The 24,534-nt window shown below is 41.9% G+C and overlaps 2 protein-coding genes across 2 annotated transcripts; one reads left to right on the forward strand and one right to left on the reverse strand.

The window, feature by feature from the left end:
- Nucleotides 1–549: 549 nt before the first annotated feature.
- Nucleotides 550–3,837, reverse strand: tlnrd1 (talin rod domain containing 1). The gene has a single exon (XM_046388337.1). The coding sequence runs from the start codon at nt 2,211–2,213 to the stop codon at nt 1,149–1,151; it is 1,065 nt and encodes a 354-aa protein (XP_046244293.1). The 5' UTR covers nt 2,214–3,837; the 3' UTR covers nt 550–1,148.
- A 14,624-nt stretch (nt 3,838–18,461) lies between these two features.
- mesd (mesoderm development LRP chaperone) lies at nt 18,462–21,308 on the forward strand. Its single transcript, XM_046388450.1, has 3 exons — nt 18,462–18,658; nt 19,345–19,577; nt 20,494–21,308. Exons 1-3 carry the CDS (start codon nt 18,503–18,505, stop codon nt 20,759–20,761), a joined length of 657 nt encoding a protein of 218 aa, XP_046244406.1. The 5' UTR covers nt 18,462–18,502; the 3' UTR covers nt 20,762–21,308.
- Nucleotides 21,309–24,534: the final 3,226 nt, after the last annotated feature.

Consider the following 24,534-nt stretch of genomic DNA (forward strand, 5'->3'; position numbering starts at 1 on the left):
ACCTGGGGGTGTACTGTCCCTTTAAGAGGCTCTGCATTAGTGTGCCAATTCACTTTTGATGGCAATTGTAATAAGGCACCCTGCATAAAGATTTTATCAACATAAAGACATGATTTATTGTGCTTTATACATAATTAAGACTGTCAGGGCTGCCCAGTCATAAATAACCACTTTGACTGATCAAACAGTCTATTTAATGAACTAAAGCACTGACAGGATGTTTCAGAAAATGTTTTATCATCAGCTTAAGACTCACATACATTTAATCATTAAAAAGGTCATTATTTACCTGTTAGAAAACCGTTTATACAGGGTGCATTATCAGAAATTGATATTTGAAATGTATAGCTCCAATATTAAGAATATGACAACACTTCACTTACTTCCACAGTACTGGTGTGGAAGACAAAATCTCAGAGAAAATAATGGAACAAATCAAACCTGGACAGCTACCACCAGCTGACTTAGATTATATGGTTTCTGTTATTTGGCTGAACTGATCATTTGAAACTAATTGTACTTTTAAAGCACATTAGCCCAACAACAGCATATCAGAAACAACGCTTTTAATAGCTGAAATAAATACTCCATTACATGCATGATCAAAACACTTTAAAATACTATGGGAAGTCTGGTAAATAGTGTAAAACCTATGGCACACACTCACAGCAGCTTTTAACAAATAAGAATTCACACATTGAAAAAATAAAAAGCATTGAGACACTCAGATCACTCTTTCCAATCTCACAAAGCACATGTCATCGAGTAGGTCAGCCAACCATAGGTTCACACAGCGAGGCTACATCCATCATTAAGGCTGGCATTTTCACCAAAACTGAAAACTGAGGTAAACTTTTCAGGTTTGAAGGCTGTTGTCTGTTGGTGAGAGTGGGCTGTCAGCCCAATAGCAGTCAAGTGGTCAGGTTAACAAGGTCTGAGTCACATCCAGCGCGACACGAAACCCTGCAGCGGTCGATTTTAGTGCTACTTTGCATTCTGACACACATCAACCACATGGACAGACCCACAGACAGCCTTCTTGTGATGTTATTCTGACTCTAAACCTGATGAACAAGGACAATCCAAGTGAGTCTCTTTGGTATGTCAGAATAGGACAGAGACTGGAGCTCTTTTTGCCTCTTCCTAAACTAATTCACAGAATGAGAGTTGACTGGCGGCAGAGTCCTTGGAGAGGAGCGTTCTCGGAGTGCCTGAGTGAGCAGAGTGCAGCCATCTGACACAGCACAGGCCGAATTACGCAGGCGCTCACGGTAGTCTGCCATTTTCGAGCTACTCTCGGGATGCTGGGCAACATCCCTGAGGCCCTGAGTGAGGAGGACACAGGCTGAAACCACACTCATGGCTCCCCCTAACACTGCAGTCTGTACACCCTTGCCTTCAGTGGAGATACTTGCAGCTCTTCCCAGGAACTGAGGCTCTGTGGCAAACCCCACCAGCGCGCTGACAGCCTGGACCAGAGCGGCACTGAAGAGGACACAGCGATTCCTGGTCAGCTCACTGGGCTGGGTTTTCACCTCTTTGACACACGCCAGGAAGGCTGTGCCACTCGTGCTCATGCTCTTGACGCTCAGTTTGAACTGCTCTTTTGCAAAACGGTCCCTGGACCTCTCGCTAGCCAGCGACGAGATGTCGGTCAGATTCTTGAGGTTGGTAGAAATGTTCTGGGAGAGCTCGAGGAGAAGCTGGGGAGTGAGGTCTGGCAGGGGTGTAACTCGGAGGAGGCTGCAGCTCTGTTCCACTTCATGTCGGCAGCGAGTCACTTTGTAACGGTCCACCAGACCCGGCAGGCAGGGCTGAGAACCAGGCGTCTCCACGGCTGCCAGGTAAGCGGCGTGAGCTGAGCATTCGGTCAAAGACACCACCAAGTCAGCCATCTCCAAGAGGCGGTCCCCCACCTCGGTGAAGCGGCCCATGTTGAGCTGGCTTTGAATGTCATGGGTCAGAATGGAGAGCTCTTTAGTCCTGGCGATGACTGTGTCGCGGCACTGGTCGAAGGTGTCGGCCACTGCCACACCCTCAGAGGTCATGACCGGTCTAGTCTCGCTGGACAGCAGAAGAAGGTCGGCCACCAGCTGCATCTTGCCCTTACATGTGTCACAGATGGAGGAGAGACGCTTCCTCTGCTGCAAACTGCCAGTGGGTGTGCTGGTTGATCCCTCGCTAGCCGATTTGCCAGAACCACCACTAGCCATAATAAGGAGCAAAGTGGGAGGGGGGAGAGGGTCGAACTGCTTTTCTGGAAGGGTTCAGTTATTTATAGTTTCCTGCTGCTACACACTGCATTGTACTATTTAAGACATTACCAAGATTCTCAAGAGGTGCCAGACGACCTCACCGCTTCTAACAAACTCTTTTAAATAACAACTGGCCAGACAGTCTTCTTCCTTCAGACTAAAGGCAATAAACTGTACATTATATGCTGACACACAGGACATGTATTCTCAATGTAAACATGTAGAAAGAGCAAAACTCACTTACTGCATTTACTTATGATTGAATATCATCCCCATTATCAATGTATGTGTCTCTAAAGTATATTACAATAAAGTCTAATCTATTATTAGTAATTATATGATGTAGCACAGTCAATCAAAATCCCCACAACTTCTGCATAATCAGTGTAACAAGATATATGCTCTTATTTTGACAATTAACTTAAATGCCCTGAACACCATAATCCAAAAGTCAATATTCTCATTGTAGTCTCAGGTTTTTTTTTTTGTGGAACAGAAGAATTCACAGGTTGTTGGGTTTAAAAAAGAAATCACACACAAACTGCAGTGCCACCAAGGTGCCTTCTAAAAGGCAAAGTGCAGATTGAGAATTATAAAAATAATGTCAAAAGCTCCTTATCTTTTCAAAGAACACGTTCCCAATTGGAATTACATCTGCTGAATTGCCTCTGTGCTATTTTTCTAACTCTAGATGCCTTTTCTTAGGGACTTTTTATGACTACAGATCGATAGGATATCATTTTGTGTCCACACGCATCAGCGCAAGTAGACTGAAACAGCACCGAGATCTTTTCCGACTTGTTCCCAATGAGTTTGACCGGCCTGGCGAACTCATGCTGGTAACAAACAGGACACCACCCGGGCAGCTCTTCTGGACAGCGGGAAGACTTGTGTTTCCCTCCAGCACCATCATTTCATGAGTCCTCCCAAGGAAAATCCACCGAAAGGACGACTTTCCAACAAAACAAATCCCTCAATCCACTTTCAACCTCTTCTTTTTCAAACAGAGCCCTGGGATAGAAGCTAGCAGTTGCTCCGGTTGCTTCGACTCCATATGCATCGTCCGTCTGTCCGCCTTCCACCTCCTCCGCGTCTTAACTCGGGACCAGAGATAGTGTAGCCCCGCATATCTTCTTTGGGGACGCGCTTCTCATATCCATACCAGTCGGTGGTTTAACTCACTTGTCTCGGCAGGTTCACGGTCACGAAACCGTAAACGAAACGTTGGCTAGAAGAAGTGGCCGTTATTCCCGGAGATTCAAAGTCGTGCTGCGCGCTCCCGCTACAGTACTATGAGGAAGCAAAGAGGGTGTGGTCGCGGCTGCTGGACTGAGCAAAGTTGTAGCAACCGAACAGCACAAGTAGCCCATCGCTTGAAATTAACTTTCCACCATGTCTGTGAACTGGTTGCCGTTTCACGTTAACGACGTCGCGAGGAAAGATTAAAGTTACAACTTAGCCAGGGAGATCCGCGGACTTTTACGACTGCTTTTACTTTCAGGACTGGTTGCTGATCTGCCATGAGACATCCCTGCAGCGTTAAGTGAACCGATAGCCTAGCTAGTTGTAACCAAACCGGAAGCTCGTGCATTCAAAATAAAAGCATAGGTTTTGTTTTAGAACCGCCTGCCATCAGGGGCGTGACGCGAGGTCCCATGTCCTCGACATTCTTCTGGACATTCTAGTAACCTGGAGGAAAGATTACATTTTTATATTAATATATTAAGCTATAGAGCAGTTGCATGAATACTAAATTTTGTGTTCTGATTTGTTAATGCTCTCCATTTCTCTTTACATTCTGCGTGTATATCTATAAAATAACAATAGAATAAAACAATAAAAATAACTTTCACAAACATTTTACTCAAAACACAATATTACAGGCAATGACACATACAGTTGTCTACCCAGAGTGTTGTACTGAAACTAACAGAGCAATAGCTACCGTCTCAGGGAAAGTTTCACAGTGGCATGCATCAAAGTATTGCATACGTAAGAATAATGTCACATCATTAGCACAGGAGTAGCTATAGCTCTAACAGTGTACACCAAAATCGTGAAAAGGGATGATAATGTAGTTATACTCGATTTGTCAATATACATGTTCGTAAATATACATATAAGACATAATGCAATAAATAGTATAACCTCATTTGTGTGTGATATATACTCATTAATATAAAATGACACAGTATAATACTGTTCAGTAATAATGTTGCATGGGATTAATGGTTATATCTGTCTCTATATTAGTGTATCCGTCCAAGCAACCTACATTTAACATAGTGGAGTGTATGTGTCATGTTGTAAACCTTTAAAAAAAAAAACCCAAAACAAAACATACAGCCTCCCCCTGTCTGATACTGCAGATGTTCAGTTTCTTCTTCCATCAGCAACAAAAATCAACTTCAGTTTCATAGTATTTGCACTACTTTTTGAATACAAATCTTTTTATTTGTATTTTGCCATTAACAAGGCTATCGAGCCTTGTATCCCTGTGACCCTTAGCAGCAATGACTTTATAACCTTTTTTAACGACAAGATCTTAAACATTAGAGACAAAATTCAGCACCTACTGACCTCAGCTGATCCTGATGTAACATCAAACATTAGTGTCTTAGAACCAACAGTAGAAACAGATATTCATCTTGACTGCTTTTCACATATCGATCCCCATCAGCTATACTCACTCATATATTCATCCAAGCCAACAACATGCCTCTTAGACCCCATCCCTACCAAACTTCTCAAAGAAGCTTTACCCTTACTTAGAACCTGTCTATTAGACATGATCAATCTGTCCCTGATAACAGGCTATGTACCCCAGTCCTTTAAAATAGCTGTAGTCAAACCTCTCCTTAAAAAACACACACTTGATCCAGAGGTTTTAAGCAACTATAGACCACTATCTAACCTTCCATTTCTTTCCAAGATCCTTGAAAGAACAGTCGCCAAACAGTTATATGACTTTCTTCAAAATAATAACTTATTTGAAACTTTTCAATCTGGCTTTAGAGCTCATCATAGCACAGAAACAGCATTGGTCAAAGTCACAAATGACCTCCTCCTGGCATCAGACAAGGGATTTATCTCTGTCCTTGTACTGTTAGACCTTAGTGCTGCATTTGACACCATTGACCACTCTATATTACTGCACAGATTGGAACACCTAATTGGCATCAAAGGAACCGCATTAAGCTGGTTTCAGTCTTATTTATCAGATCGATTTCAATTTGTTCATGTTAATGATACATCGTCCACACTCTCAAAAGTTAGTCATGGAGTTCCCCAAGGTTCTGTCCTTGGGCCAATATTATTCAGCCTGTATATGCTCCCCATTGGTGATATTATTAGGAAACACTCCATACATTTTCATTGTTATGCGGATGACACACAATTGTACTTATCAATGAAACCAGATGAAACAAATCAGCTAGTCAAGCTTCAGGCATGTCTTAAAGACATAAAAACCTGGATGACCAGCAACTTCCTACTTCTAAATTCAGACAAAACCGAAGTTATTGTTCTGGGCCCCGAACACCTTAGAAATAAATTATGCAGTGATATTGCATTGATAGATGGCTTAGCCGTGGCCTCAAGCTCCACTGTAAGAAATCTAGGAGTTATCTTTGACCAGGACATGTCCTTTAACTCGCACATAGCAAATATTTCAAAGACTGCTTTCTTTCACCTCCGAAATATCGCAAAGATTAGGCACATCCTGAGTCAGAAAGATGCAGAAAAATTAGTCCATGCATTCATTACATCTAGACTGGATTACTGTAACTATATCAGGCTGCCCCAGTAAATCCATAAAGACTCTCCAGCTAATCCAGAACGCTGCAGCACGACTACTGACAAGAACCAGCATGAGAGACCATATTTCTCCTGTTCTGGCTTCTCTACATTGGCTACCTGTAAAATTCAGGATAGATTTTAAAATTCTCCTCCTCACTTATAAAGCCCTGAACGGTCAGGCACCATCCTATCTTAAAGAGTTAATAGTACCCTATTATCCCACCAGAACTTTGCGTTCCCAAAATGCAGGGCTACTTGTGGTTCCTAGAGTCCTCAAAAGTAGATTGGGAACCAGAGCCTTTAGTTATCAAGCTCCTCTACTATGGAACAATCTTCGGTTTCGGTCCGGGAGGCGGACACCCTCTCTATATTTAAGAGTAGACTAAAAACTTTCCTCTTTGATAAAGCTTATAGTTAGGGCTGGCCTAGGCCGGCCCCTAGTTATGCTGCTATAGGCTTAGACTGCCGGGGGCCCTCCCATGACGCACTGAGCTCTTTCTTCCTCTCCCTCTCCTTCTGCACACATTCATGTCCCATTAATGCATATTACTAACTCAACTTCTTCCCTGCAGTCCCTGTGCTTTCTTGTCCCGCAGATTCCTAGCGATCATGACTGGACCTCCTGCTGCGGTCCTGCTGTCGTCCTGCTCAAAACCTACTGCAATTACTACTGTTTAGTCATAATCTGATTTAAATCTGTTAAGACTCAGTACAGCTACTACCATTATTGTTACTACTATTGTTATCAAAATCACCATAATACCTTCTGTATACTTCATTGTCATTATCATTATCTACATTTCGATACTTCTGGTATTATTATTGCTGCTATGCATCTCTGCTTGTGTGCTCCTTCTCTCACACCCCACCCCCTCTGCCTCTCTCCCTTGCTCTCTCTGTCGCTCTCCTGCTCGCTCTCTCTCTCTCTCTCTCTCTCTCTCTCTCTCTCTCTCTCTCTCAACCCAACCGGTCAAGGCAGATGGCCGCCCATCTTGAGCCGGGGTCTGCTCCGAGGTTTCTGCCTTCTAAAAGGCAGTTTTTCCTCGCCACTGTCGCCAAGTGCTTGCTCAAGGGGGAATGTTGGGCTCTCTCTATTTTACAATTTAATTAAAGAGTTTGGTCTAGACCTGCTCTAATTGGAAAGTGTCATGAGATAACCTTTGTTGTGAATTGGCGCTATATAAATAAACTGAATTGAACAACCCTTTTTTTCTGAAATAAGGTCCCATGGTGTTCAGCAGAAAAGGAGGAACTTTGTCTCCCCATTTATCTTAGATAAACCATTCAAGACAGATGGCCCCAACCTGGAGCCAGGGTCTGTACCAAGGTTTCTGCCTTCAAAAAGGCAGTTTTTCCTTGCCAATGTCACTAAGTGCTTGATCATATGGGAATGTTGGGTCTATATATTAAAGACTAAATTAAAGAGTATGGTTCAAATCTACTCTATTTCAAAAGTTTTGCAAGATAAATTTGTTGTGATTTGGTACTGTATAAATAAACTGAACGGAGCTGACCATGGATTGAAAATACAAGGTAAAGATAGATTAGAGGGTATATGGGGGCAGTCGTGGATCAGCGGTTAGGGTGTCGGACCCGTAACTGGTGGATCGCTGGTTCGATTCCCCGTACCGGTGTCCATGGCTGAGGTACCCTTGAGCAAGGTACCTAACCCCCACTGCTCCCCGGGCGCTGCACGCGGTCGCCCACTGCCCCGAGTTTGCTGTGTGTGTGTGCACGTCACTTGGGTGGGTTAAATGCAGAGCACGAATTTCATTGGAGTGAGTTCCCTCCAATGACAAAATATGTCACTTTCATCTTTCTTTCTTTCATGTCAGCTAATTCTGGCATGCTGCCCACTGCTAACATTAGCTTGATCAGACAAGCTTCTGTTTTGTGTGACTGGATGTTTGTGAAAGAGTCGAATAAAAGACTAACAGAGACTAGCAGGAACAGACATCTCCAGTCTATGCTACCATTTTATGCTACATGGTGTATCTCTAAATATAATTTAGAATATCAATAGTAATTCTTCTTATAAGCGTTACAGGAATATGTAACCCACATGGGTTTCTGAGCTTGGTATTGTGAAGTAGTGCAGTTCCCTGGCCCACCAGGGGTGGCGCGTGCGCTGTGAGAAAAAAGTCTCAACCTGTGATTCAAGCAGAATGAGACACCTCGGTTGGCGGGCCTTAGCTCTGGTAGGGAACGCTAATGCAGTATTGATTCCTTGAAGTTATTGTATTGTTCTTTATGAAAAAAAAACCAATCGGAGCTTTGATACTGTTATCAAGGGTTTGATACAACATAGATACAGATATAGATCATTTTAAGTTGTGATGAATGATGGTAAAAACGATCGCTAATCGCGTTAGCATCGAGCTAATCGCTAGCGTTGTCATGTTAATGCTTATTTACACTCTGCAGCTACTTTGGCTAAGCTAGCTACAGTTATAGCACCGTAAGCAGAGCAGTAACAGTGTTTCACCCCATTAAGGGTGCATTATATTTTATTCGAGTTAAAGTTATTTCCTTGAGGGAGTGTTTGCTCTTTTGACTGATTTTATGTCCGATGTGATTGATTTAAATAGTTTTTTAATTTAAATAGTGAGTTTCAGATGCATTCTATGATTTCATTCACATGTTTAAGTGGATGTTGTGAAATAAGAGTACATGATTGATTGCTCATTGGCACTAAGATATCTTGTGTGATGTGTGTCTATTCATTTTATAATGATTAGAGTTTGTATATCCCTGATAGCTGATGTACTTGAAGAGAAAGTTTGAATGATAGTAATGAGTTAAGGAGATTGAAAGAGAGGAAAAGATTGTGACTTATGCATTCTGCGCTGTGTGCATAGATTGGTTTTTTTATTTAGACCGAGTCGATCAGGACCTGAACTTGGTGTTCAGTGGCGAGCCAGTTAAAGACTTGACTTGACTGTGGAGGAACCAGCAACGCGGTGTGGCCAGCCGCAGGATCCATCTGCAGGACACAGCATCATTGATTTCCCTCTTCACCCACAGACAGATAAGATGAACATTTAGAAATCTACCCGGGTAGTACAAAGACATAGACATCACAAGAAGCACACGCACACGCATCCATGAGAGACCTTTGCTTCCTTCTGTAAAGGAGCAGTGCACGTTGGACATTGAACTTGACTCTTTACTGAACTTTACTATTTTCTTTCTTTTGGGCCCATTCATTGTGCATACTAGGAAGCCGGCTTAGGTAGGCAGGGTCAGTGGTTCCATGTTAAGATTTTATATATAATATATCTGTGTTCAAACCATCTAGGTGTGTGTGTGGTATCTCTGCTTATGCATACTTTCAGGCTCTGCAGCCGTTCCTGGATTTTACTGATACTGGCTTAATATTAAACTACCATAAATATACTTCCCTCATCTAACTGTCACAAATACATCTTACATTCATGTAAATCTTTCATCGACCTAACTGACTAAATGATCCACTGGCCGAAGGGATCCTTTGGGGGGTAGCCCACAAGCATTAAAAAACTGTTGGTAGTCTAAGTTCACTGAAGAAGGATTAGGACATGATTGCCTCCTCCCTTAGTCCTGAATAGCTAATGCTACTGGTCACTACCATGTTTAGTATCATTCATTATATATGTATGACGAAAAGGAGTGACATCAAGTTTGGGAAATGTCTCAATATATGTTTAGTGCAATCAGAAATAGTGGCATAGTGCTGATACATGTCATGGACCCGCCAATATTAAAAAGGCTGTGTCTACCACTCTGGTAACCACGTTCCAACCTACTCCTGAAAGAAACTTGTTGTGCATTCTTGGAACTTTTGGCCTGTCTAGCCTCGTTTTTTTGAGCCCAGGAACTTCTGCCTCCCTCAGCCGTGTTTGCCCAGCTCATCTTTTGTTATCCTGTTCTTGGCTTCTTTCCTCCTAGTTTCTTCTCTGCAGTTTCTTGTTCCTCAAAGTTTTTTGTGCTACTGCTCTGAGGAGTCGTTCTTGGAATGGCTTTTTGACTTTTTTTAACCTTGTGTTTTTGTGAACAGCTGTACATGTTTACTTAAATCGTTACCTTTGAGCCCTGTTTCTCTGTATCTTGGTGTTCAACCTTTTGTGTCAATTCAATTCAATTCAGTTTTATTTAAAGTGCCAATTCATAACAGAGTTATCTCACTTTACAGGTGTGTAAAAAATACATTCAAAATAAGAGAATCAGAGAGAAACAGGTCCCAGTGCAAAGCCCCACTTTGACTAAGCATTTGGCAACAGTGGCGAGGAAAAACTTCCTTTTAACAGGCTGAAACCTCAAGCAAGACCAGACTCAGTGTAGACGGCCTTCTGCTGTGACCGGCTGGGAGGGAGAGGGAGTGAGTAGAGACAGGGAGGATCCAGCAGCACTATCAGTGCAGCAGGCGAGACCATAGAGGGCTCAGGATCCAGCAGCAGTACCAGGCCTCAGCAGGGCAGTGTAGGAGATTCTGAATCCAGCAACATGCTCTGGAAGTGCTGAGAGAGATGTAGCACAAGAGCTCCGGGGAAGAGGGTGAGTTAGTGCTGTACAGGTGATGGGACATGATGAGTGATTCCCCCCTGCTCTAAAAGCTTGGTGTTTGAGGATCTCCCCCAGCAATCTAAACCTATAGCAGCATAACTAGGGGTTGGTCCAGACAGAGTCTGAACAGTCCTAACTATAGGCTTTGTCAAAAATGAGGGTTTTAAATCTACTGTTAAACATAGAGAGGGTCTCTGCCACCCGGACTGATGCTGGTAATTGGTTCCACAGTAGAGGAGCTTGATAACTGAAGGCCCTGGCTCCATATCTACATTGGAGCATATAGATTATGAATAGCATTGGGCCAAGTACAGGACCGTGTGGAACACCATGGCTAACCTTAGTGTGCCTGGAAGTTTTGATTCACAAGATTTTATAGATATTAGATTATAGATATTTAAGTCGAGTGATATTTTGCTTCGACACTGATATATTCACACTTAGTAGTGAGTAAGTGTCTTAGTACCATTAATTACAGTTGGCCAAATAGGTAGAAATGAGAGCTGCTTCACCCAAAGTGGGATGGATGCAGTCTCTCCTAATTAGACCAGGTTTTCCCCAGAAGATCTGCCAATTGTTACCAAAGCCCACACTGTTTGCTGGGCACCACCTCGATAACCAGCGATTGAAGGATGAATAGCGGCTACACATTTTGTCACTGGCCAAATTGGGGAGGGGTCCAGAGAAAACTACGGAGTCCAACATTGTTCTGGCATATGAACACACCAACACAACACTAAATTTAGTGATTGGCGTAGTCGGGTGTCATTACTGCCGACGTGAATAACAATCTTACTGTCTTTATGTTTAGCCTTAGCCAGCAGTGTGAAATGTGAGCAAATGTGATTCAATGTTGCCCGCTCTGGCCCCAGGAATGCAGATTACGGTCGCTGGTTCCGCTAGCTTAACGTTTCGCAAAACAGAGTCTCCAATGATCAGAGCTGGTTCCTCGGTGGGTGTGTCATAATGTGGGGAATACCTATTAGGGACGTTAAGTTGAGGTGAAGAACCTTCTCTGGCCACTCCCTTCCTGTAAGCTCAGACATGCATCACCTGCATGTGCTTTTACGCTATAGTTTTTGAGGTTTATTATTTTTGGTTTTGATTTCTTTTGGATTTCACCTTTTTGCTGTGTGTGCCATGTATGAATGGGGTGCTCCCATTACTTTGGATTCCTTCACTCCATATTCCCCTCACCGTTGGTAAGCCTCAGCCACGGGAGTAGTTTTTTTATTTCTGGGTCTTATGCTTTTATAACCTGACTTTTGCCTCATGACACCACAGTGACATTGCTACGTTGAACCACGTCTCTTGCCCTTCTTTGTAATGCTTACCTGCGTGCCTTACAATTACAATGTTGTTTCCCTAAACTTCCCCGGGTGGCGTTGTCGGTTTTCCTTCTAGGTTTTATGAGTATAAATTGCTACAATAAATTGTTATCCCCCCTCGTACTGCCACAAAGATACAAGCACTGAGGCAGAAATTTTACTTTAAAATGTTTTAAATGATTTTATTTATAACATTCATATATAAATATATAGTTTTGTTTTTTGCTGCTTTTTTTTTTTGTGTGAATTCTCTTTGGAGTGTGGGAGGAAACCGAAGCACTCGGAGGAAACCCATAGACTCCACCCTGGGACAAAATTTTATTAAATGGGAGTCCCTGGTCTAATTGGTCATTAAAATGTTTTAAATGATTTTATTTATATCATATATATATATATATGTATATGTATTTTTTTAGGTTTTTTTTTTAATGCTCTTTAGAGTGTGGGAGGAAACCGAAGCACTCGGAGGAAACCCATAGAATACACCCTGGGATTTTATTAAATGGGAGTCCCTGGTCTAATTGGTCTTTAAAATGTTTTAAATTATTTTATTTGTATCATATTTATATATCTATGTCTATATAGATATGTGTGTATACATATATATATATATATATATATTTATGTTCTTTAGAGTGTGGGCGGAAACTGAAGCACTTGGAGGAAACCCGTAGACTCCACCCCGGGACAAAATTTAATTAAACGGGAGTCCCTGGTCTAAATGATCTCAGTTCAGTTAAGGGATTTGTGACATGAAAATATTTTGAGAACCACTGCTGTAACCCCCAAAAGCAGTCTGCTTCCACAAGTTCGGGATCAAGCAAAACAGGAGACAAAGCAGGGGACTCCTCTGCCACAACCTGTGGGTCTTGTGAATCACAGAGGGACTCCTCTTCTACAAGGTGTGGGTCTTGTGAAATCAGAGACCCCTCTTGCTCAACTTGTGAGTCCTGTGAAACACAGAGGGACTCCTCTTCCACAAGCTGGAAATCCTGCTCCTGACAGCACACTCGTTTGTTAAGTTCTTCCTTGAGTTGTACAATTTCTGTGCGGAGGATATGACTGAGCTCTTCTTCAGCTTTAAGCTTTGCAGCAAGGTCGGTGTTTTCATAGGTTTGTTCGTGGAGTTTGTTTTTCAGGTCTTCAAGCTCCATACACAGAGACTTCTTCAACTCAGAGGCCTCCTTTAGCAAGAGTTTGGTCGCTTGTTCATTTTCATATTGGACCTTCAGGTTGTTGTTAGTACTCTCAAGCTCCATCTTATACATTGACACCTGCTCTTCATGACAACTGATCTGTGCCTCGAGTTGCTGCTGAATGGTGGCATTCAGCTGTTTTTCTGCCAGGATGTCAGTGTTATACCTTTCCTGGATCTCTTTGTATGCATGACAGATCTTATAGTATTCGTGGCGGAGCTCATCGTGTGAAGCAGTGAGCTGCTCAAGCTTCCTCATAGCTTCCAACTCCTTTTTCTGCCACGTCGTCTCCTGCCTTCTCATTTGAGCCAGTTCTTTTCCCATTTCCTCCAGCTGGTGACTAAGCTGGGTCTTCAGACAGTACTGTTGATGACACTTGGCTTTTTCTCTCTGATACAGATCTGTCTGCTGCTTTCTCCAACCTCTCTCTCTGTGGAGCTCATGGGTCAAATACTCAATCTGGTCCCAGAGAGTCTTGTTTTCATCGATCTCTGATTCCAGGTTGGTAGAAAGGTCCTCCACCTGTTTGAGAAGGGACTCTCTTTGTTCCTCACTGGTGGAAAGCTCCTCTGTCAACAAATTTTTTTTTGAAAATAGCTTCACCGCCATTTTCTTAAAATGTTGCTTACATCTTAGCTCCTCAACAGCAACCATCCATGAGTGAAACAATCCAATAGTATAAGACCACATTAAATCTTGCATAGTTTAGTCGGTTGCTATTCCACTCAGAAGCACTGTAGGAAAATATAAGCCTCTGTTCTAAAAACACGTTATATTTAAGTTGAGTGATATTTTGGTGTTCAAAGATTAACAGAATATTTTGCTTTTACACTGACATATTCCCACTTAGTAGTCCTTTAATTACAGGTCCTCCCATACTACAGCTGGATTTGTTGCCTTTCTTCCCTTCCCATCAGCGCTTATGTTTGGATACTACCCACATCTGCCTTTTCAGCAGCAATAATATGATTCACATTTTACTTTTCGTGAAATAAAGTAGAATTTTATGGGGCAGTGTTGGTTTACTTTCTGGTATTTTTACTGCTGTCTTGACATTGTTCCCAAACAGTACAAATGTGTAACTTCATATGTGAAATATTTTTTTACTAACTTTTGTGTTGTTTAATACAGAATACCTACAACTAACCCAAATGTACTATATATATCGATATATATATCGATATATTTTTTTTTTCTTCAAATAGGCTACTGTACTTGAGTATTTACATTGTATGTTCCTTCTTCTCCCGTATGAATGGTGAATATTGTACATTCTATATTTGTTGTTGGAATTTACTTTACACATTAATCTGTTGTGTATGCAATATATATAATCACATCATAAAATGATGGAATAAATTGGCCAACAGCATATAAAGTTTTTGAAAGCAGGTTTATTTTGACCAGCTACAAAAGTAAGTTGCCTGCTAATGTACCATTATTAATAATTGTATAATATGATATATTATGGTAGAACTCTCAAAATGATCATTATGTGTGGTTTTTCTTTTGGTACTTTTCTTACTGACAATGCTGGGTATGAACCATTGAATTACTGCATTACTGTTCCATGAACCTTTACAGGAACAGTAATGCAGTGTATGAGTGTATAGTGCAGTAACTTATGATAAAGTGTATATGTGTTTAGTTCTCTGAATATCTTAGATCTTTTTTGGAATAATAGGTTCTATGGCTACATAGGGAATGATGAAGCTCATGTATGTTGCATGGTAACAAACCCTCTTCGTGGCAGGAAGTTGTGATGAACACACTGAAAGTGAATGTGAGTGTTGTGTTATCAGTGGGACTTGCAGCTGCACAGGGCATTGTGCCATTGGGTGGAGTCAGCCAGAGAGGAAACAGCTCTACAGTTTGTCTCAGCAAGACTGATTTCTGAGCTCTGCTGGTCTTCACAAACTGCTTTCGAACAGAGTCTAAAAATTGTAATCACATGCTCGCTGAGAATCAGTGATGTTTTGCTTTATTTTATTTATATATTTTTGGGGGGATTTTAACGGCAAGTTACAGTCAGGCCTTTACGTTATCATCCACTGTATTTCCTGTCCCTGGAAATGATAGTGGCTGACTCCAACCAATGGACCTATTTTAGGTTATGAGTTTGGATTTTTGCATATACATGCTTAAAAGATATAAACACTTACACTGAAAATTGTCAGGTCCCACCTCCCTTAAACTATTGTATTTCACAGAAAATGGTTTTCTGTTGATCCCACAAACATATAGTGTATGTAGTGTGTGTATCTACAATGAGATTGTTTTAGTAGTGCACAGGTAAAAGTGTTTAGGACTATGCTGAAGGAATGCCTGCTGAACTGATGTCTTCAACAAGAAGTCTTAAAAGCAGGCTAAATGGTTTACATGCTCTCGAATCCAGTTCCATTTAATTAAATGAATTAAATTAAATTAAATTAATTAGATGCAGAATATGTGTTTGGACTATCTTACTTGTAAGCAACAGATGTTTGTGAACACACTGCTGTTAATGCCAGGTCTGTACATAGTCATAACGCTCCACTGTTATCCAAAATTATTAAAAAGTCATTAATGAACCACACTATTGCACTGAGTCACTAAACTCATCAAATTACATTGTGAGCATTAGTGGTGTTCCGTTGGAGAAGTTGTGAAATTATGGGCTGTGCATCACGTTCATTAGTAATTAAGAATAACCAATATTTAAATATAGAATAGAATAGAATAACCAGTGAGGAAAGATATGGTAACTAAGTGAAATTTACAAAAATTAGTGTACTTAAATATAATTTAGTGGCACGTGTGCTTGAGTAGGCTATTTTCATTTTGTGCTAGTTTGTACTTCTATTATCCAGAGGTATCTATCAACAACTTTTGTATGTATAGAGCGCATAGTGACAACATACGAAAGTTGTTGTTGAAATCCGACCTCATCTATCTCAGTATGCTACTCAGCTTCTTGTACAGGCCATGGTTTTCTCCCGCCTTGACTACTGCATTGCCCTTCTGACGGGCCACCCGGCATGTGCAGTCAAACCTTTACAAATGATCCAGAATGTGGCAGTGCATCTGGTTTTTAATGAACCCAAACAGGCTCATGTCACTCCATTACTCATCCAACTACACCGGTTACCTCATCAATTAAATTCAAATCACTAACACTAGCTTACAGACAAAACTCCCTTTTAACAGGAAGAAACCTTGAGCAGGACCCAGCTCACAAGGGAGAACCATCCTGCTGATAGTCGGCTGGGGGAAGGAGGGGAAAGATGAGGTAGACAGGATGAAAGAGAGAGAGAAACATATATGCAATAAACATCCTACGTTACAAAGGACAAACATGACAGGTTGTTATAATTGGAATTCTGAAAGACTATGTATTGTATGTATTTGTTTTTTAGCTGATATGTTGTTTAAGTTAAGTTTAAGTTCTAATAGCACTACATAGAAGAATGACATGGGCAGATGTTGACAGTAGACATTGGGTTTGTCAGAGGGCCAGATGCAGTTCAACATGTAGATCTGGATGGAGAGAGACCTGCAGAAAGATACAGAGAGAGAAAGAAAGGGAGGGAGAGACACAAAACTATGAGGAGAACTGGACATACAGTTAGTGACATAAAATAATGGATCATATGTTCATCTGATGAGGGGAGAGGAGGGGAGAGGAAGAAGAGGAGAGGAGGTGGGGGAGTAGAGATGGTGGTGGTATTGGGGAGGTGGGTGAACTGCTCGGTGGATCATGTTTGTGTCTCCTGGCAGCATAGGCCTATAGCAGCGTAGCTATGATAGAGATTAAAGACTAAGAGTTAGTCAGACCTATTCTACCTGTGGCTGTATATCAAGAAGTGACTGTAACTATGCCTACCAGCCCTACACACTTTGTTTGAGGCTAACTATACGCTTTACTAAACAGAAAGGTTTTAAGTCTGGTCTTAAAAGTGGAGGTGGTGTCTGCCTGTCGAACCCAGATTGGCAACTGGTTCCACAGCAGGGGTGCCTGATAGCTAAAGGCTCGTCCTCCTGTTCTACTTTTAGGAATTCTGGGAATTGCAAGTAAACTCTGTGCACTCTGTGATCTGAGTGTTCTATTGGGAATATATGGGACTATTAGATCCTGCAGGTATGATGGGGCTAGTCCATTTAGGGCCTTATATGTAAGTAGGAGAATTTTAAAGTCTATTCTGAATTTTACCGGAAGCCAGTGAAGAGAAGCTAAGATGGGGGAGATATGATCCCTTTTACTGATTCCTGTTAAAACTCTAGCTGCTGCATTCTGGATCAGCTGCAAGCTATTAATAGAGTAATTTGGACATCCTGACAATAGTGAGTTGCAGTAGTCCAGCCTAGAAGTAACAAAAGCATGAACAAATTTTTCAGCATCACTCTGAGAGAGGACGCTCCTAATCTTAGCAATATTACGGAGGTGAAAGAAGGCGGTCTTAGAGATCTGTTTAATGTGATGGATAAATGACACGTCCTGATCAAAGATAACGCCAAGGTTTCTCGCAGTCGTACTGGGCGCCAAAGTAATGCTATCCAGAAAGAGAATGTTATCAGCTATTCTAGTTCTGAGGTTTTTGGGGCCTTATAACCCTTCTCGGGCTCTACAAGCCAGACTTTTCTCCCACAACATTCCACGCTGGTGGAACAGCCTACCAGCCAGTAAGAGCAGGGGTGTCTTTCTCTTCTTTTGAAAAGCACCTGAAAACTCAATTCTTTCAATTGCACCTTCTCTCCTAACAACCCTAGCCCTCTAACACAAAATAATTTGCAAATGATTAATGAAATGATTAAGCCACAATTCAGCCACAAATAACTGTTAGTATGTGATTTATTATATGTGTATTATTGTTATTATTATTATTATTATTATTATTATTTTGCCACCATGTGATTTATCACTGATTAATTGGAAATATGATGTCAATTCAAGAGAACAAATAGTGAAAACTCTTAAACATAATGTAGATGAGTAACTTATTTTTTTTCTTTATAAAGTTGATCCTTGATTGAAGTGTAGTGTCAAGTACAATGGGCATCAGCAATCTCAACACTTCACTAAGACTGTGATGCAAATGTCTTGTGTTCTAAAGAAAAAAACATGCTTTAAAATGCTTTTGTATGTGTATAAGCCATTCATGACCACTACCAGACGGGTAGGAAATGTGTAAGAAGAGCAGAATGTCGATCAGCTCCAGCACGAAATTGGTTATAAGCCCTCCAACTGAAAGAGGGAGAAATGTTGTACCCAATAATTCTGACATTATTGTGAAATTCCAGCAATCGGTTTCCGTGTCAACGGGCAGCTTTTTTACAGCTCCGCCACGCCCCTCTCATCTTGTGACATGCAGACTCCAGAGCCAATCAGAACACACCATCTGTAAACATGGCGTCCGACTTCAGGTGGAGATGTGTCGTGCTCCTGCTCTGCACATATGTGCTTTGCATTTTAGCGACTGACAGCAAAGATAAGCCCAAGAAAAAGAAAGATATACGAGACTACAATGATGCCGATATGGCACGTCTCCTGGAGCAATGGGAGGTACGTAAACGTGATGGTTTTTCAGTCAGCATTGAGATATTAGCTAGCTACTAGCCTTTCTGTTAGCATGGTAAGTGATCAGCTAAACATTGGTCATCAGTACCATACAATTACTCAGTATCTGCGGTCACAGAAAGTAGTTCGTAGTTCTTTCTCACCTAGGAAAGCTGTATTTTGAAACCAGCGTTGTAGTACCAGGGTCAAATACACTATGTAGACAAAGTTGTTGGGACACCCGACCGTTACACCAACACGGATTTAAATATCCTCGCATTCTAAACACACAGACGGCTTTGCAGCTGTAACAGCTTCCACTCTTCTGTGGGAATTTGTGCCCATTTATGCAGTACAGCATTTGTGAGGTCAGGCACTGATGTTGGAGGAACAGGCCTGGCTCACAGTCTCAGCAGGTCAGTGGAGTTCCACACCAAACTCATCCACCCATGTCTTTATGGACCTTGCTTTGTGAACCGGGGCACAGTCATTGCTGAATAGAAAAGGGCCTTCCCTAAACTGTTGGAAGCATAGCGTTGTCCAAAATGTGTTGGTATGCTGAATTTCCCTTCACTGGGAATAAGGAGATTGCCCAGTCCTTGAAAAACTGCCTCATACGGACATGAAAGCCGTCCTGGCCGTTTTCACTTCTCACAACTCGCTGCACATCATTTCTCTTCTTTGTTCTACAGAAGGATGATGACATTGAGGAGGGTGACCTCCCAGAGCATAGGAAATCCCCTCCTCCCATCGATTTCTCCAAGGTGGACCCCTCCAAACCAGAGGAGCTGCTCAAAATGTCCAAGAAGGGCCGGACTCTGATGGTTTTTGCCACAGTCTCAGGGGATCCTACAGAGAAAGAGACGGAAGAGATCACCGGCCTGTGGCAGGGCAGCCTCTTCAACGCCAACTATGACGTTCAGAGGTATTTACTTCGCTGAACTCATTTAACATGAGCGAGAACTTTCTTAAGCTGTTTGTCAAGAGGGTAAGCTTACTTACCAGCATGACATGTAATCATTATCTGTTGAAATTTGAGTCAGTTTCTCAAGCCAACAGTTATTAGAAATAAAAAAAATATGTAGTTATGCACTGACAGTGACTGATTAAACTTCAGGGCTTTCTTCCTGTTTATACACTGTGAGCACAAGGACGTCTGGTTATTTGTAGAAATAAAAGCAACTGTTGAAGACTAGACAAAGCTCTGCCACATGCTCATGTTCAAAGTCCACTTGCTACCTTTTCTTTGCCACTTTCAACTACATTTCAAGGTCTTTGTTAGCAGATGCAGTTAGCAAAAAGTAACTAATGATCTTCTTGCTGTGAGGCAACACTGCTATCAGTGCATCACTCACTGATATACACACATACATACATACATTCCACAACCAGTACCTTGTGGAATGTTGTGAATAAGTTTCAATTAGTTTTGCACATCTACGCTTTATAATTTTATTCCACTCGTTTTTGAAAAGTTCCAGTTCCTAACCATATCGCCACATGTTTTTGATAAGGTTCAGGGCTGGGCTTATCCCTTTCTGAAGTCATGCCTTGGTTAATTTGCGCTTTGGGTCACTGTCACATTGAAATGTAAAATTCTTCTACATCTTTAGCTTTCTGGCAGCAGCCAGCAGGTTTTGTGCCAAAGTACCTTATGTATGGAGACATTCATTATTCCATATATCCCATTGACTACAGCCCCTGTCTCAACTGTAGAGAAGCGGTGCCAAAGTGTATTGATTAAATTGTTAGACAGTCACTAGAAGAAACAGCAGTACATTACAGTAGAGGGTCGTGTGTAGTAATCAACTATGTGGTTTCATCCACCTGTTCTTCTGCAGGTTTGTGGTGGGCTCCAACAGGGTCATCTTCATGCTGCGGGATGGCAGTATGGCTTGGGAGGTCAAAGATTTCCTTGTGTCCCAGGAACGCTGCATGGATGTCACCGTGGAGGGACAGGTGTTCCCTGGGAAGGCTGCCAAGAAGGAGGACACCAAATACAAGCAGCAGAATGAAGTCAACGCCAAGAAGAAGATCAAGAAGAAGACTGAGAGCAAGAAACCCGACTTAGAGGGGAACAGTGCCAGCCATTTGAAACAGGAGCTGTGATAGAAAAATGCAGAGGGAGAGGAAGAGCTACAGGTTGTCGATCTTCTATCCTGATGCTTGTTCTCACAACCAAACTGTCAGCACGCTCATGAGGGCCTGCAGGACCATGTGAAGATACAGTGGGTCAGAATCAGCCGTATGAGTGAACTAATAAGTCCTGTTGAGTACATTGACTTTGACTGCTGAGCAGGTGTCATAACTCAAAGGTTTATTGTCTTTTTTCACCTCTGTCATTGAAAAATGTTCACACAGAGTGGCAACAAGCTCTTAAAATCAGCGTCAGTATCAGTGCTGTCTTATTTTTTCTTGTTTGATTATCACCCAATGAAAAAAAATACCTACGAATAATGTTCAGGAGGTACTTAACTCAAAAGTCTGATTTCTTTTTTTTTGGTACAAACATGGACTCAGTCAGGAGACCCTCAGGTCTTAGTCTGTGTTAGACTGTTCACATCCAGCATCTTGTCAAGATTTGATTTAAAAGTAGCACCAACATTTTCTGTTTCTAATTTTTCACTGCACTTGAAAATAAACATTTTTTTAAATATATTCTTATGATATATCTGTCATTGCTGAGATTTGAGTGGAAGGAGGTGTTTAGAACCTTAACTTCACTAAATGTACTAAAATCACAACTGTGAAAATACTCCACCACAAGTAAAGGTTTTAGATTTTTTTGCAGCCCAGACTGCCCTCTCCCTGGCCGCTTCCACCAGCTTGTCCGAGGGGATACCTAGACACTCCGTCAGCTGTAGCAGGAGTCCCTCGAGCCAACCACGCCCTGGTTACACTCCGCCATCTTGACAGCACCCTTCACCCCCAATGTCCACCAGCAGGTTTGGGGATACTTTAAGTAAAATGTACTTCAAGTAAAAGAACTCTTAGTTCAGTAAAATGTTCCCTATCAGTGTTTTACTGTGTTTCTGAAGTTGTTGGATTAATTGGACTGGGTTGTTGTTAACTGCATCAAATTAGGGTCTTGCCTCTGTACATCGTTAGACCCTAGTGCTACATTTGACAGCAATGACTATTTTGTATCATGTTGCACAGATTGGAACATTTATTTGGCAGTGATGGAACTGCATTAAGCTGGTTTCAGGCTTATTTATCAGATTGAACTTGTGTTAATGATGAATTCTCCATACACACAAAAGTTAGTCATGGAATTCCCCAGAGTTCTGTTCTTGGAACAATATTATTCACCCTGTATATGCTCCCCGTTGATGATATATTAGGAAACGCTCTGTACATTTTCACTGTTACGCAGATAGCACACAATCATATTTATCGGTGAAACCGGATGAAGTAAATCAGTTAACCAAACTTCAGGCATGTGTTAAAGCCTCAAAAATTTAGGTGACTTTTTTTAAAACATTTTTTTACTTTTAAACTTAGATAAAACTGAAATTATTGTGTTAGGCCCTAAACATTTTTGAAACAAATTAGGATACAAAGACTTTTGTCACAACCATGTATGTGTCGAACATAATGCAATGAAACAACGTTCCTCCAGGATGTTTCATGGTTCTACATGAAGAATTATGCAGTATGCAGAGTATAAAATAAATACATTTTTAAAAAAAGCAAAAAATTCACCCATTTACCGTGAAATATATGCAATTACGAAATACAACAGTGCAAGAACAGTATAGACAACAAGACAAACACAGTATGGTACAATAAAATATGGACAATAGACAGTGCAGAGTAAACCATATGAAGTTAAAGCGACATTATTGATATTAAAGTGCTGTGATAGTAAGTTTCTTGATCATTTGTGTGTGAGAGTGTGGGGGTGTAAGTGTGTATTTGTGTCAGTCCTGTCCCTGATAATTGAGCAGTCTGTTGGCATGAGGAGAGAAACTATTGCAGACTCTGGATTTGGGGGTCCGACTGCTCCAGTACCTCCTACCAGAAGGCAGGAGGTTAAAGAGTGTGTGTGCTGGGTGTGTGGTGTCATCCATAATTCTGCTGGCTTTGCAGATGCACCATGTGGTGTAAATGTCTGTCATGGAGGGGAGAGAGACTGCGATGATCTTTTCAGTTGTCCTCACTATCCGCTGCAAGGAGTTGCAGTCCTGGATGATGTGGTTCCCAAAGCAGGCAGTGATACAGCTGCTCAGGACACTCTCTATAGTGCCTCTGTAGAAGGTTGTCAGGATGGGGGGTGGAAGATGGGCTTTCCTCAGCCTTCTGTGTAAGAGTTAGAATCAGCCGTATGAGTGAACTAATAAGTCCTGTTGAGTACGTTGACTTTGACTGCTGAGCTTTACAATAAATCAAAGATTTATTGTCTTTAACCATCTGTTTTGTCTATGTTAAGAGACAGATTGTTGGCTCTGCACCAGTTTTACCTCCTCTCTGTAAGCTCATCGTTACTGCTGATGAGACCCACCATGGTCGTGTCATCAGCAAACTTGATGATGTGGTTCAAGGTGGATGGATGGGGATGGCAATGGTCTCATCTGTGGAGTGGTTGGGATGATGGGTGAACTGCAGGGGGTCCAGTGAGGGTGGCAGCAGGGTCTTGATATGCCTCACGAGCCTCTCGAAGCACTTCATGATGATGAGGGTACGTGCGCGACTGGACGACAGTGATTGAAGCAGGACATAGGAGACTTCTTTGGCACAGGGATAATGGTAGTGGTTTTGAAGCATGTGGGAATGATGGCACTGCTTAGGGAGATGTTGAAGATGTCAGTGAAGACATCTGCTAGCTGGTCTCCCCTGAACACTCTGCCAGAAATGTTGTCTGGTCCATCGGTCTTTCGGGAGTTAACTCTGCATAGAGTTCTTCTCACATCAGCTGTGGAAAGACAGAGCACCCGGGGGACCCAGTATGCACCACATACCATCCATAGAAGTGGTTCAGCGCATCCAGAAGGGACGCATTACTGTCACAGGCAGGTAGAGTTGTCCTGTAGTTAGTGATGTCCTGGATGCCCTGCCACATGAGTGTTGTTGCTGTCAGAATCAGAATCAAAATTCCTTTATTTATCCCAGAGCGGAAATTCTTTGTACTTACAGACATTGCAATTTCAACTTTCCAGATGAAGAAAATGAAAATGAAAGATAATGACAAAATAGAAAAAGTATAAAATAAGGTAAAATATAAAATATCATATATGTACATATATCTATACATTTATATATTTCCAGGGAAATGTATGTCTGTGTGTCTGTTACAGTACAGAGTTCAGTAGTTTGATGGTGACAAGCAGGAATGATTTTCCTGTGTCACTCTGTATTGCACCATGGGAGTAAGAGTCTCTTATTGAACAAGCTCCTGAAGCTGTTCAGCACATTGTGGAGAGGGTGGGAGGGAAAGTCCAGTTTAGTTGTTATTTTGGACAACATCCTCCTCTCAGACACCACTGTCAGAGAGTCCAGTTCCTCTCCCACAACATGGCTGGCCTTCTTGATGATTCTATTGAGTCTGTTAGTGTCCCTCACCCTCAGGCAGCTGCCCCAGCAGGCAACAGCATATGTGATGGCACTGGACACCACCGACTCATAGAACATCCTCAGCATCGTCCTGCAGATGTTGAAGCTGCCTCAGGCGTTATGGCTCTTTCTGTAAACAGTGTCCATGTTCTTGCGATGTGATCCAAGTACACCCCTAAGTACGTGCACTCCTCTACCACCTCCACAGTGGCCCCTCTGATGCTGATAGGGGTCACTGGAGCCTTAGTCCTCCTCGGGTCCACCACCAGTTCCTTGGTCTTTGTCACATTGAGCTGTAGGTGTTTTTTTCCCGCTCCATGTGACAAAGT

The sequence above is a fragment of the Scatophagus argus genome, chromosome 1 (assembly GCF_020382885.2).
Source record: "Scatophagus argus isolate fScaArg1 chromosome 1, fScaArg1.pri, whole genome shotgun sequence".
Lineage (NCBI taxonomy): Eukaryota > Metazoa > Chordata > Actinopteri > Scatophagidae > Scatophagus > Scatophagus argus.